Source organism: Manis pentadactyla, chromosome 8, assembly GCF_030020395.1.
Source record: "Manis pentadactyla isolate mManPen7 chromosome 8, mManPen7.hap1, whole genome shotgun sequence".
Classification (NCBI taxonomy): domain Eukaryota; kingdom Metazoa; phylum Chordata; class Mammalia; order Pholidota; family Manidae; genus Manis; species Manis pentadactyla.
Genome location: NC_080026.1, coordinates 12,085,903 through 12,101,522, shown reverse-complemented (window position 1 = coordinate 12,101,522; position 15,620 = coordinate 12,085,903). Strand labels below are relative to the sequence as shown.

At 34.2% G+C, this 15,620-nt stretch overlaps 1 protein-coding gene across 5 annotated transcripts in view; it reads left to right on the top strand.

Annotated features, from left to right (window-relative positions):
* The window catches only part of TANK (TRAF family member associated NFKB activator), a 114,176-nt gene that overhangs the window by 2,055 nt on the left and 96,501 nt on the right, over positions 1-15,620 (top strand). For 2 of the 5 annotated variants that reach the window (XR_008998811.1, XR_008998810.1), the window contains exon 1: positions 12,700-13,106. The exons of 1 other annotated variant lie outside the window; for it this stretch is intronic. Coding sequence is in view for 1 of the 4 variants with exons in the window: in XM_036884117.2 (XP_036740012.1) it covers positions 13,099-13,106 (8 nt within the window). In the remaining 3 variants the exon portion in view is untranslated. Of the gene's footprint in view, positions 1-12,649; positions 13,107-15,620 lie in introns of those variants that run through there. 2 more of the 5 variants (XM_036884118.2, XM_036884117.2) reach the window with 2 other exon arrangements.

Genomic DNA, 15,620 nt, shown 5'->3' with positions numbered 1-15,620 from the left:
CTACTTTAAATTGTATAGTGCTCTGCTGTTGCACATTATAATAATTGCATTATTTTAGAATTCTGTGTTGTCAAAAATGATGCCTCAGTCATAAAGGTAGGTTTATAGTTAAAAAGTATATTTTGTTATTGCTCAGTTAAAATTATAACTTAGTTGACTAAAACAAACTAAACCTACACATTTCCTCATTTGCTCTTCAATCCACATGCTTAGACGCCTCTCCTCTATTATTTTGGCTTCACAATTTAGTTCACAGCTCAAATTAACAGAAAAGAATGAAAACAATGCAACATAGCCAAGAAACCCTATCCAGGCAGAGCAACCAGATACTCAAACAAAGCAGCTGTTGCTACAGTTTTGTGCAAAAAGCTTTCTCCCTATTAAGACAGTGCTAGTTGTAGGTCACAGTTCAGTTACAACCAACAGTGGTGTTAAATGTGTGTCCAAATTGATTAATCTTATACCAATTTATATTAAGAAAATGTATGCTGAAAAAGAAGTACCTGTAATTTATTGAGAATTTTTGCTTTCATATTCCTAAGTAAAACTAATCTGTATTTTTATTTTCTAATAAAAATACCAAAATTTACCATGTTTTTAAAAAGTTTAATGGGAGTTAAATGTTTAAAGAGCAAATCTTAACATTGTTTGTCCTTGGCACCCTTTGGAAGTAATTCTTTAAAAGCTTTCCAATGTTTTCTATTGTTATTGATCTATTTGGGATTTATGCTATCTTTTTCACATAGTTTTAGGTTGTTTAATATCACTATCCTTTTTATCAAATTTTTCAAATGTATTAGCATACACGGTATTCTCTTGTACTTTCTTTTATCACCACCATAACTATGTTGATAAATAACACTTTTTCATTACTAAGTTTGTCCATTTGCTTTTTGGTTTTTTTTACTTATTGGACATGTTAAAGAGTTAATCTCTTGGATCTATCACTCTTATGGTTAGCTCTTTTTTAAGTAGTTTTTGCTTTTATCCTTACTAATATTTTTCTACTGCCTCTTATTAGACTATTTTCTTTTCTCAGTTTTTTAGTTGAATGCTAGGTTCATTTATTTTTATTCTTTCTTGCTATTTAATGAAAGTATTAATCCTAGAATATTCTTTGGGAAACACTTTAACTACATCTTACAACTTTACTATGTCATTTTAACATTATTATTTTAGTAGCGGTTTAATCTCCTTTTTGATCTAAATAAGAGTTATTTAGGATAATAAAGTGTTTTTTTAATTAATAAACTTTGTTTAAAGGAGTATTAGATTTAGAGAAAAACTGAATACAGAGAGTTCCCATATACCACCCTGCCCCCAACCCATACACAGTTTCCCCTATTATTACCACCTTACAAAAATATGACACATTTGTTACAGTTAAGGAACCGATACTGATGTATTTTTATTAATTCAGTCCATAGGTTATTTAGATTTACTTATTTTTTCCTTTTGAAAAAATCGAGGTAAAATTCACATAATATAAAATTAAACATTATAAAGTGAACAATTCAGAGGCATTTGGTACATTCACAATGTTGTATAATCGCCACTTCTACCCAGTTTCAAAACATTTTTATCACTCCAAAAGGAAGCTCTGCACCCACGAAGCCGCTGCTCTGCACTTCCTGCTCCCTTCAACCCTTGGCAAACTGATCTATGTTCTGTTTCAATGGATGTACCTATTCCGATTATTTCATTTAGGTGAAATCATATAATATGTGACTTTTTCTGTCTGGCTTCTGTCAAACTTACCAGACTGTTTTAAAGATTCATCCATGTTGTAGTATGTATCAGTACTTTATTTCTTTTATGGCCAAATAATATTCTATTTTATGTATACACCACAATTTGTTTACCTATTCATCTATTGATAGATAGGATAGTTGGGCTGGTTTCCCTTTTTGGCTATTATAAATAGTGCTGCTATGATCATGCATTTATATGGTCATATTACATGTATTTATTTGAGAACCTATTTTCAGTTATTTTGGTTATACAATTAGCAGTGGAATTCTAGCTGATATGGTTATTGTGTTAAACTTTTAAAAGAATGGCCAAATAGTTTTCCACAGTGGCTGAACTATTTTAATATTCCTACTAGCAATGTATGATAGTTTCAATTTCTTCACATTCTTGCCAATACTTGTTATATTCTGGTTTTTTTTATTATAGCCATACTAATGGATGTGAAGTGGTACCTCATGCTGATTTTGATTTGAATTTCCCTAATGATGTCAAGCATCTTTTCATGTGCTTGTGGCCTTTTGCATATTCTCCTTGGAGAAATGTCTTCAGGTCCTTTACCCATTTTTTAATTGGGTTGCTTGCCTTTTTGTTGTTGAGATATAAAAGTTCCTTATATATATTCTAGTTACTAGACTGTTATCAAATATATGATTGCCATATATGTAAGGGTTTATCTTTCACTCTCAATCCCAATCCACAGATCATATGTCTATTCTTATCCCAAGACTGTACTGTGTTGGTGTTGATTACTGTAGCTTTGTAGTAAGTTTTGAAAATGGGAAGTATGAGTCCTCCAACTCTACTTTTTTTCCCCCCAGTATTCTTTTGGCTACTCAGGGCCCTTTGCAATTCCATATAAATCTGAGGATCAGCTTTTCCATTTCTAAAAAAAAAAAATCCATTGGAATTTTGATACCAATTGCATCAAATTTATAGATCATTTTGGGAAGTATTGTCATCTTAGCAAAATTAATTCTTCTAATCCATGGACACCGAATGTCTTTATATTAATTTAGGTTTTAATTTCTTTTAGCCATGTTTTATAGTTTTCAGCACACAAGTGTTTTGTCTCTTTGATTAAATTTATTCCCAGATGTTTTATTCTTTTGGATGCTATTACAAATGGAATTATTTCCTTAATTTCTTTTTTGGATTGTCCATTGATGATGTACAGAAACAACTGATTTTTGAGTGTTGTTCTTATATCCTTCCACTTTGGTAAATTCATTTATTAGTTCTAGTAGCTTTTTTATGGATTTCTATGGATTCTTTCTTACAGAATAATGTCACAAATAAACATATTTTTACTTCTTCCTTTTGAACTTGGATGCCTTTTATTTCTTTTTCTTGTTTAATTACTCTGGCTAGAACTTCCAGGACAATATTGAAAAGAAGAGGTGAAAGAAATCATCCTTGTCTTGTTCCTGACCTTATGGAGAAAACTTTTGTCTTTCATCATTGAATATGACATTAGGTATTTTTTTTCCACAAATTCTCTTTATCATGTTGAGGAAATACCCTTCTATTTCTAGTTTTCTGAGTCATTTTCTTGTTTGTTTCTTTTTACTGTAAAAGGGTGTTGGATTTTATGAAATACCTCTTATGCATCAATGGAGATCATCATGTGGGGTGTTCTCCATTTATTCTATCTATGATGTGGTATATTGCATTGGATGATTTTCTTATGTTTAACTAACCACCCTTGCATTCTTAGGATAAATCACACTTGGTCATGATATATAACACACTTACTATGTTATTGGATTCAGTTTGCTAGTATTTTGTGGAGAATTTTTGCATCTTTATCCATATGGAATATTGGTTTTTAATTTTCTTTTCTTGTGGTGTCTTTGTCTGGCTATGGTGTCATGGTAATGCTAGCTTCATAGAATAATTTAGGAAGTACTCCTTCCTCCTCTATTTTTTTTAAGAGTGTGACAAGCATTGGTGTTAATTCTTCTTTAAGTGTTTGGTAGAATTCATCAGTAAAGCTATCTGGTTGTGGACTTTTCTTGTTGGGAGTTTTTTAGTACTGATTCAATCTCTTTATTTGTTATAGAGCTGTTCATATTTTCTAATTCTTTTAAATTCAGTTTTTGTAGTTTGTTTTTAGGAATTTATACATTTCATCTACATTATCTAATTTGTTGGCATACAATTGTTCATAGTATTCTCTTATAATCGTTGTTACTTTGGCTCTTGGGAATATCCCCACTTTCATTTCGGATATGTTATTTGTTATTTTCTCCCTTTTTCTTACAAATCTAGCTAAATTTCTGTTAATTTTGTTAGTTTTGGGGAGAACTGTGACTTGATCTATTTATCTATTTCATTTATATCTGCTCTAATTTTTATTATTTCCTTCCTTCTAGCTTTGGGTTTAGTTTGCTCTTCTTTTCCTAGTTCTTTGAAGTATGAAGTTGGTGATTGATTGCAGATTTTCTTCTTTTTTAATGTAGAGATTTCTGCTATTAATTTCCCTCTAAGCACTGCTTTCACTGCATTCCATAAATTTTGATATGGTGTGATTTTCTTTTCATTCATCTCAAAGTAAATTTAATTTCCCTTGTGATTTCCTCTTTGATCCATTGGTTGTTTAAGAATGTGTTGTTTACTGAGAAGAAACTAGTGGTTACCAAGGGGGAGGTGGCAAGAAGAGAGAGGGAGGGGAAGGGAATTAAGGGGCACCATAATTCGCATACAATATAGGTTGGTCACAGGGATGGTAGTACAGCACAGAGAAATCTGTTAATGATTCAGTAACATCTTACTATGTTGAAGGATAGTGATCACACCAGAGGGAGTGACGACTTGATAAAATAGGTAAATGTTGAAACACTGTGTTGTGTATTTGAAACCAACATAAGAATGTACATAAATGCTACTTTAATACAAAAAAAGCATATGCTGTTTAATTTTCACATATTTGTGAAATTTCCTATTTTTCTTCTGCTACTGATTTCCAGCTTCATTCTATTTTGGTTGGAGAATATACCTTATATGATTTCAATATTTTAAAATATACAGAGACATTTTGTGGTCCAACATTTGATCTATCCTGGAAAAGGTTCCATATCCATTTGAGAAGATGTGTAGTCTACTGTTGGGAAGAGTGTTCTATATATGTTTCTTAGGTCTAGTTGCTTAATGCTATTACTTAAGTCCTCTATAATGTTTTTGAAATTCTGGATTTCTATCATTAGTAAAAGTGGTATAGTGACATCCCAACTGTTACTGTAGTACTATTTCCCCTTTCATCAGTCAATATTTGCTTCATATACTTCCGGGCTCTAATGTTTGGTGTGTATATGTGTATAGTTGTTATATCTTCTTGATGAATGCCCCTTTTATCGATATAAAATGTCCTTCTTTTGTCTGTTGTAACATTTTTGAATTAAAAACTATTTTGTCTGTTATTAGCATAGCCACCCCATCTCTATTTTGGTTACATGGAAAAGTTGCATGGAAAAATTTTTTCCACCCTTTTACTTTCAACTTACTTGTGTCTTTGGACACTAAAGTAAGCATTTAATTTGATCATGTTGTATTACCCATTCTACCAAGCTCTGACTTTTGGTTGGAGATGTTAATCCACGTATATTTAAAGTAATTGCTAATAAGGAAGGACTTATTTTGACATTTGCTATTTGAGTTCTTTATGCCTTATACCATTTTTCTCTTCCTCACTTCCCCATTACTGCCTTCCTTTGTGTTTACTTGACTCTTTGCGGTGTACCCTCTTAATCCATCTCATTTTATTTTATGTATTGTTTAGACATTGTTTAGTGGTTGCTATGGGGATTACAATAGCAACTTACATTTATAACAATCTAATTAGAATTAATACCCATTTAGTTTTGATAATATATAACTATATATCTTAGTTCTCTCCCTTATGTTGCAGTCACAAATTTCATCTTTATATATTGTGTGCCCATTAACACACATTTATAATTATTTTTAAGCATTTGTTTTTTAAATCATGTAGGAAATGAAAAGAGGAGTTACAAACCAAAAATATAATCATGCTGGCTTTTATATTTACCTATGTAGTTGCTTTTACCAAAGTTTATTTCTTTAAATGGCTTTGAATTATTGTCTACTGCCCTTTTATTTGAACCTGCAGGACTCTTATCATTTTTTAATAGGGTAATTCTACTAGCAACCAACTCCCCTAGCTTTTATCTCAGAATATCTTAATTTCTCCTTCATTTTTAAAAACCAGTTTTTCCAGATATAGAATGCTTGGTTGACACCTTTTTCCCCCCTGTTCTTTAAATATGTCATCCCACTACCTTTTGGCCTCCATGATTTCAAAGTGAAATTGGCTATTACTCTTACTGAGGAACCTTTGCACATAATGAGTAACTTCTCTCATATTACATTCAATATTTTCTCATCTTTGGCTCCAAATGTTTGGTTATAATGTGCCTTAGTGAGAATCTCCTTGGTTTACCCACTAGAGATCTTGAATGCCCAGATTTAGTCTTTTATCAAAACTGAGATGTTTTCAACCATTATTTCTTCAAATATTTTTTCTGCTCTTTTTTACTCACTTCTGCCTTAGAACTTCCATGATGCATATGTTGGTTTGCTGGATGGTGTCCTATAAGTCTTTTAGTCTCTATTCAATTTTTTAAATTCTTTTTTCTTTCTGCTCCTCTAACTTGTTAATTTCACTTGTTTTATCACCACATTATCTGACTCTTCTGCCTGCTCAAATCTGCTGCCAAACCCTTCTAGTGAATTTTTGGTCTTATTCTACTACTCAGCTCCATAATTTCTATTTGGTTTCTTTTTATAATTTCTCTTTATTGATATTCTCATTTTGTTCATACATTGTTTTCCTGATTTTATTTGTTTCTTTGTCCATGTTTTCCTTTAGCCTTTTGGACATATTTAAGATAGTTGATTTAAAGTATTTTTCTAGTAAGTACAATGTCTAGGTTTTCTCGGGGTAAACTTTAAGAAACATTTTAAATGATAATTATGACTCCTTATCTAAATTAAAAATCAACTACATGTAGAACCACCTACATCAGTTACAGAAATTATCTATATTAGCTAATATTTATTGAGTTCCTCCTATAGGCCAGCCCCTATTCATATATTATCTCATTAAATACACACAAAAACTTTGAGGCAAGTACTATTATAATCTGTATTAGACACATAAAGAAACTGAGACACAGAGTTAGTAAAGCAATATAGTTAGTAAATGACAATACTTACATATGAATGAGGCATTTTAAACTCAGAATTCTCACTTATAACCAGCATGACTTAGCCTATCTCAGCTTGAGTTTGCCTCTGTGAGGACAGCAGCCATGTAAGCATCAAACTGGTAACGGCAAGTTGCTTTACTCTGAGTTGTAATAACTATTCTAACTTCAAAAACATTCAAATATATATCTTGGAATTTCTAGTGTGATGCATATTGTAAAGGGGAGAAGACAGGGTGAAATAGAAGCTGATAGCTGAGCCCATAGTTCTAACCTAAAAGGGTAGTCAAGTTAGGCTCTCCTTAGAATCAGAATAGCTGAGGTCTCAACAGACTAAGTAAAATGTGAGAGAAACATGTTTTAGGATGAGGAAACCACATTACAAACACCTGAAAATGGAGCATTTGAGGTAGAAGGAAGCCCCAAATCACCAACAGGAAGAGGCAGAATAAAAGTCTAGAGAAGTAGGAAAAAACCTGATACCATGCTTAGAATTTGGATTTCATCCTCAATGTAACAGGAAACCAATGAGTGATTTTAGGTGATAATAACATTTAGAATTTGACACAAGAGAAAATGAGGATAAAGTTAGGAGGCTAGTATGATAAATATGAATTGATGGTGATTTGAACAAAGGGTGGCAACAGAGACAGAGAGTGGCAATGAGGACATATCATGACAAGGGGACAAAGGGTATATATATGCAAGAAATGTTGCAGAGGATTCACATAAGATATACCCTATTTGGGTAATTGATTAAATGTTGGAAAGTAAGAGTTTTATATACTTGTTATATAGGCAAAGTTTTCTTTTCTTTCTTCTTCTATTATTATGAAAAATAACCATACAATTTAAATTTTACTTGTACTTTTTACCTTCACAGTAAAAAAAAAAATCATATGTTCAATTTTCATAGTTAGAATGTAATCCTATCATTTCCTTATTTCCTCATTTAGAACATAAGGAAATGAGTAAACTAGAACTTTTTACTTTTTGCCACCTCTCTTTCACACACTTGAGTTTTTGTTGCTATACTCAGGAAGTCTAGAACCCATTATTATTAAATTATTTATTTATATTTTTACCTTATGTCTTTAAAATTATTTTTAATATTCTCATATTTGCAAGAAGTTTTTACTGAATCCAATATTTAAGTTACTTCAAATATTTACAAATATTTCTTTTATATCAGAATTTCACCTTTCTTGTTTTTTTTTTGACTAAGTGTATCTTCAATTATTTCACAAAATAGGAGGTATATTTCTGAACCTTGAGGTATCTAAGAATATTTTTGCTTTCCTTTCCTATGTGAAAGATAACTTGGGTGGGTATAGACTTTGAAAGTCAAACATTTCTCAGGCAAATGTAGATGTTATTCTATTTAGTTTGTGAAGTTTAATGTTGAGATGTCTATGTTTCTTTATTTTTCTTTCTTTGCAAGTAATTGTTTTTTTTCCCTGCCCAGATTCTTGTTGAATTTTTTCCCTATATTAAACACAGGAAGCCTTCTCTTAGCCTCTGATGCCTGGACTAAGACTTCTCCAAAGTCTTTTCAGAGTCCTTTATGTTTATCTCTATTGTAATATTCTAATACAACATTGTCTAATAACTGTGTGCTTCTTGTGTGTGTGTGTGAATATATATATATATATATATATATATATATATATATATATATATATATATATATATATATATATGTCAGCCACAATAGACACTAAGTTCTTTTAAGTGTCTTTGTCACCTTTGTATCCCTAACTTTTAGCAGACAGCAAGTACTCACAAAATGTTTGCTGAATAAATGAATACATGAATAAATTATTTAATTTTGAAATTTTCATCAGGATAAGTCAAAGTGTTTGATCTGTTTTCATTAATGTTTCAAAACTAATTGAGTCCTTCTCATCTCCAGTGACTTTGAATCAAAGCATTATTTCAGATACCTTCTGATATCTCTTTGATTGCTATTTCTGTTCCATTTAGTCTGATCTCTTCTTCAGGAAGATGTTGGAGCACTATATTTCCACTACTCCATTTAATGTTTTTTATCTATTTGTCCTTTCAATTTATTCTTTGAGAGTTTTTCAAGTTTTCATTCTAATCTTGATTTCATATTCTACAGTATTGATTCCATCCTTGATTATATCCAAATAATATTTGAATTTCTCTATTGCATGTTCTATGTCCATATAGCCTTAACTTATCTAACTTTGTATTTATTCTCCCTGCCTCTTAACTAGATCACTCCTTATTTTAGTCTTATTGTCTTATATTTCATCTCATTTTATAGAAAATGCAAAGCAGATTCTTTCCATTTACTTAAGCTCCTGGTAAACCATTTTCCAAAGTGATCATTTTCTCTGTATTTTGATGACTCTGTCCTTTTTCAGATAGGACATAATGATGTGTCCTTTCTTCAAATAAAGAAGTATAATCTTTTCAGGTGGAGCATAATCTTTTCAAAGTGGTGCTTTGCCTTATATTTACTCATTCTAAGCTTTGTGTAGCCCTTACTAACCAGATGTATAATTTTCCTTGGTTCTTCTCATTATTTTCCTGACTTCTACTAGTTTCTCAGCATAGATCTTGAGCCAAGAAACAAATAGACATGCATACCACACACCTAAATTTTTGGCTTGAAGCTGACATTTATCAATTTTGTCACCATGGGTACTGGCTCAAGGCAAATTCCCTCACCTTTATTGCCTAGGTATTTTACTATAAAAAGGAGAATTCCTGGTTAGTCAGAAACGATCCTTGGTCTTCTCTTTGATAGGAACCATATAAGAAAATATTAAACTCCCAGAAAGAGTCAGACACCCAGCCCTGTCTCTTCAGCTCCTTTCATTATTGGTTTCATATATTCTTAAATACAGAGCATCACATCTATCCACTCTCATTGATATTATGCTGGTATACTCCAAACCACAGCTCCAAAATAGATCATGTTGAAGCTATGGATATTGGATAGCAATATTGGGCAATATTGGTGAAAAGCACTAACAGGGGACATTGGAGCAAGGAAGTATAAAATACTACTTATAGGTAACACACAATAGTAGGTTTACTGTCCAATTCACTGTTAGGTGTCATGAGGTAGATAGTTTTCATACTATCCTTCAGGCCGGCAGATTTGCTCACCTTCAGACAGCAAGGTTCATGTCCATTTCAGCCCCCACAGTTCTTGCAAATGGTGGAAAAATACTGTCAAGTTTTGTTACTAGGATGCTTGTCAGCAGGGTTACAGTTATTCTTTTGATGCCTTTTTGTGACTTAGAAAAAGGCACCCCTCTGGGGAAGAGTGAAGCCTAAGAGAGCAAGACTTGGCAAAGCGAGAACCGGTCAGCTGGGTGCTCTGCACAGGGTGCAATCTGCTCAGCCATTCACACAGGGCCTGATCATCAATCCTGACTTTCATTGTTATTATGAGTTCTCATATTTTTCATTAGACATTTAGTTTAGAGAGTCTGAGACACAAACAGCTAGTCCAGATGTCATCCTAAATCAGAAGTCACCAGATTCTATTAATAGTGATATTTCACATCAAAGATTTGACTGAAATCATTGATGCATACCTGACATTCCAAGTTGTGGTAAGTGTTTATACTAGTAGCAGCTTTCCTTGTCCCTAGATTTATATTCAGAACTCTCGATAAAATATTAAACAGTTTCGGAAATAGTTCCTAAAATACATTTAACAAGCCTGAAGTTCTCATTTTCATTCTGCCTGACTCCACAGTACTGCTTGCTAATCTGTGGTATATAAATATAAGTAAAGGAAAATTAGAGGGAAATTATGTCATTTTTTACAAGGATTATTTCTCAAATAAATGTCTCAACTCACTTCCTAACTTCAATATAACATACTGTATGTCAATTCTTAAAAATTCTTCATTATAGAAAAAGGAAAATGTTTGACACAATTTTGGCACAAAACTCATCCATTTACCCCAGCATTCATGCACGTTTCACACATTGGAGAAGTATATAGCCACTTCCCTTCATGACTACAATGTTATGGGAGTGGAAAGAGAGAAAATTATATATTTATAAAATGTGTGTATTTCATTTTTTCTTCCTTATTCAAAATTTGTAGCACCTCCATATTGCAAAATTCTTGTATATTCAATTTAAGATTCTGAGTGTATTATTAAATTCTACTATTTCAGTTAGATATCATCAAAGCAGCTCCTTCAATTTGCTCAAAAGCAGTGCTGGGTAAGTAAGACTTCATTAAAATAAAAAATTTCTGCTCTACTAAAGACACTGTCAAGAGAATGAATGAAAAGACAAGCCACAGTCCGGAACAAAAGATACAGCTGATAAAGAATTGTTATTCCAAACATACAAAGAACTTTAAGAAGTTCAACAATAAGAAAAGAATCCAATTTTAAAATGGGCCAAAGACTTTAACAGAGACCTCACCAAAGATAATATACAGATGGCAAATAACCATATAAAAAAGTGCTCCACATCATATGTTATCAATGAAATGAAAATTATAACACAATGAGATACCACTACAAACCTATTAAAATAGCCAAAATCTGGAACACTGACACCACCAAATGCTGATGAGGATATGGAGCAACAGGAACTCTCATTCATTCTAGTGGGAATGCAAAATGGTACAGCTGCTTTGAAAAACAGTTTGGCAGTTTCTTACAAACTAAACATACTTTTACCACATAGACCAACAATCATGCTCCTTTGTATTTACCCAAAAGAGTTGAAAACTTATGTCCACACAAAACCTGCACACTGATGTTTACAGCAGCTTTATTCATAATCGCCAAAACCTGGAAACAAACCAGTATGTCCTTTCATGACATGGATTTGACTACTTTCTTTTCCTGAAAGGAATTCCAGGGAAAACCTGGTGGAGGGAAGGAGCCAGCATGACATGACAAGGCAACAACTATCATTTCAAGGCATTCTAAACTTTACCATGTGCTTTAGCTTACATTATCAGATTGTAATTCACAACTATCCATCCAGTGAAGTAGGTTATCACTGTCTTCATTTGTCAGACAAAAAAAAAAAAAAAAAATAAGGCTCATTAGGTTAACCAAATTCCTTGGGCCAGCAGTTAATTGGGAGAACACACACTTTTCTTGAGGCATCTAAAATGTGTATCTTGGAGAATATTTAAGCATGTCTAAGAAATGGAATAATGGGGAAGTCTTAATCCATGGGAAATTTTCTATGAAGGTTTACTTGCAATTACTAATCATTCAGCTTTAGCAAGTACGCTTCACGGAAAGTATTACAAGTTGGGGAAACACCAAATGGATGGGTCTGGGGTGTCTCAGACTCTGGACCTTAACAACCTTAATCCTGTTCACAGGTGGATGTGCTGAAAATGCAATTTCCTGAGCTCTAAACTCTAGGAATCTTGAGGGGTGAGCTGGTGAACCTACATCTTAGCAAGCCTCTCAGGGTATTCTTGTGTTGGCTGGCACATACAGGGTGATGTTTGGCCTGGTTTTTGTTTGGCAAATACCTTGAGAAGACCCTCAGGTGACCTTTAAACTTGACATTGTATCTCTCTCTGTGGCTGTTCTTTTCCCTGTGAGGCGGAACCGAGATGCGCTGGTTGGAGCGAAGCTGGGCGGGAGCGGCCGGGCCGGGCCGGGGAGGTGGAGGGGGAAGGGTTAAAGGCGCCGCGCGCAGGCGCTGCCCTCTGAACTGGAACGGAAAACAACTTCCGGTTGGACTCGCTCTGCCGGGCGCCGCGGATCCCGGGGCCGAGAGACCGGCGGGGAATCTCTCGACTGTGAGTAAGAAACTTCTTGAGCGAGTAGGTGTGTCCGAGTCCGTCGAGCACAGCGACGGAGAACTTGTGTGTATGAGTGAGAGGGCTGCGCTGCCGGTGTGGGTGCCCAGGGAGAGAAGCCGAGGAGCCGCGAAGACCCCCAGTTCTCGAGCGGGGAGGGACTTGATGTGAGAGGCGCAGCCCGCGTCCCGGTCCCGGAGCCCAGCCGGGAGGGGCTTTCCGGGCCTGCCACGTCAGCGCTGCAACGACGGCCTCCGCGACGCTCCGGTGGAGGGATCCGTCCCGACTCGGCGTCGGCCGCTCTCTGCGACTTGACTTCTCCGGGCAGCGGGGGAGTCGGGGCTGGCGATGTCAGGGTGAGCAGGGGACCCCGTCAGGAGTGTCCCAGGTCCCCTCTGGGCTGGGGGCTACCTTCCAGAAGCTAGTACTATCGTGGTTATTCTCTTGAAAACTCTTCATAGGTTCTTTCTGGGTTTTTTTCCCCCCAAGCCTGTTACTCAATTTCGCTCTCTCCTTTTCTGTGGGGTGTCTTCATAGCCTTGTCAATGAGAAGTTGAGTAACTTCCCGGAGGGTCATGGAGCGAATAGGTGGCGGATGCGGAAAGAGCAAAAGCAAAGCCCTGCCTCCAGTGGGAACCTAGGCAATTGGTAGAGTCCCCACCCGGGTATAAACTGAGAAGCAACGAGTTATAGGTGTGAAAAGCTGTGCTTGTCAAGAAGTGAAGAAAGGAGGAAGATACCCAAACCAAAAGTAATTGTCTCTCTTTTAGGCTGTAACAAGCCAAAGTAGAGAGAGAGCAGCCTTGCTATGGAAGCGCCATTTATGTCACAGATAAAGGTGACAATTTATCATAAAGGAGAGGTGGTAGTAAAGGAAGTGAAGTGACACTAAAGTGGAGAAAAAATTATCCACCTCCCTACCACGATTGCAATACACATTTCAATCTACAGCAGGTAGAGGTGACAGAGAAGCAAGCGCTGTATTCTGTTGAAAAGTTATTTTGTCCGCATCATTTGGGAGGGTATGAAAACCCTAAAATGCTGTAACCAACCATGTATAAAGCAGAAAATGAAACTCCTCATTCTTCTCCCAGGCCTTGTCCATCTCTCTTACACGAACATGAGCATGTTACTTCACTTTCTTATGAAAATGAAATTATATATGTATATTACTATCTAATTTTTCACATAAAGAAAAATGCTGGAAGTCTTGCCACATATAGCTCTACTTTATCTTAACTTCATGATATTCCTTTGTCTGGATGTACCATAAGGTAGTTAACCATCTCTTAATATGGACTGCCCATATATTTTGCCCTTTACTCTTCAAAATTATTTTTCTATATTTCTTTAGATACAGATATATTAATCCTTTGTGTATTATATGGCAAATATTTTCAAGAACTATCAGTCTTTATGGTTTAAAATGCCCAGGTTTTGTATTGCTTAAGAAGGTGGTCCCCACTCAAACATTATGAAAAATTTTCCCAAGTTGTTCATAGTGTTTTATGTTTTACTCATTAAAACATCTGTAAATATTTGGGTTTTAGCCACTTTCCCTGAAATTATTTGTTGAAATCAATTCTTAACTGACTAGATGAAATGCTATCTTAATATTTTCTGTGATTACTTAGAGATCTTTTTTTGGATTCTTCTGTTGCTTTGTTCTATTTCTCTCTTAAAATACAAATACCAATCTCTTTCATTTTATGGCATTTTGTTAATTCACAAGGCAAGTCCCTCTTCATTTGTCTTTTTCAAAATTTTTTTTGAATAGTATTGCATTCTCTTTCAGGTAAAATTTCAAGTAAATGTTACATTTAAATAATCGTTTTGGGGTTTTCACTATTCACTAATATTTTGTGGCTGGTATGTGGATGATTGTTTATATATCTAACCAACTTTCTAAACTAATTAGTTTTAATTGTTTCTCTTGAATTTTCTAGAAAAATAATCGTCTAAACATAATCTCATTTCTTCCTTTATATTTCTGTCTTTCTTTGGTTTAATGAATTGCTAGCTTCTCCAGAACACTGATATATAGTAACAGTGATTCTGGCCATCCTTATCATATTTCTGAGTTTGTGGATGTTATTACTATGTTTTCATTAAATATGAGGTTTTCTATTAATGTCTGGTAAGTTTTATTTTTCAAGGAAGTGTCTTTAATATTTCTAACTTACTACGATTTTTACAGAGAACAAATTTTGGGTTGTGTCCCAAGTTTTTGTTTGTCTTGTTTTGGTTTGATTTTTGTTTCTGTTTGCAATGGCTAGCACTTTGAGAGCAATTTTAATAGATGTTGAGTGTTCGTTTGGTCTGTATATTTCTTGCTGTTAAGATTATGTCTTTTCACTACTTAACAGTTTTATGAGGAATGGAAGTTGAATTTTGTCACATGGCTTTTTGGTATCTATCATGACTATTTTGTGCTTTTCTCCTTTAAATATTAGGATGGTGAGTTATTTTAGTAGATTTCCAGTTTGTGAACCAATCTTACACTTGTTCATGGTGTAATATTTAAGCATATAGGCTCCTTTTTGGTAACATATTATTTAAAATAAATAACTGAGTATCATCTGTAGTCATTGTTTTCTGTGTTATCTTTGCCACAGTTTGATATCAAGGTTATGCTTGTTTCCTAAAAAGATCTGAGAGTTTCTTTCTCTACTCCAAAGTAGTTTAATTAGTATAAGAGCTCTCTGTTCTTTGAAGGTCTGAAAGAATTCACTCTATTAAATCATCTTGGCCTTAAAGTACATTTTTCTTAAAACAGCAACAATAGTCAGCACAAAGGTCCAGAACTTAAAAAGCAAGCAAACAAAAACTCTTTAGAGTAAATCCAAATAAAGGGTTTGAAACACCAATAA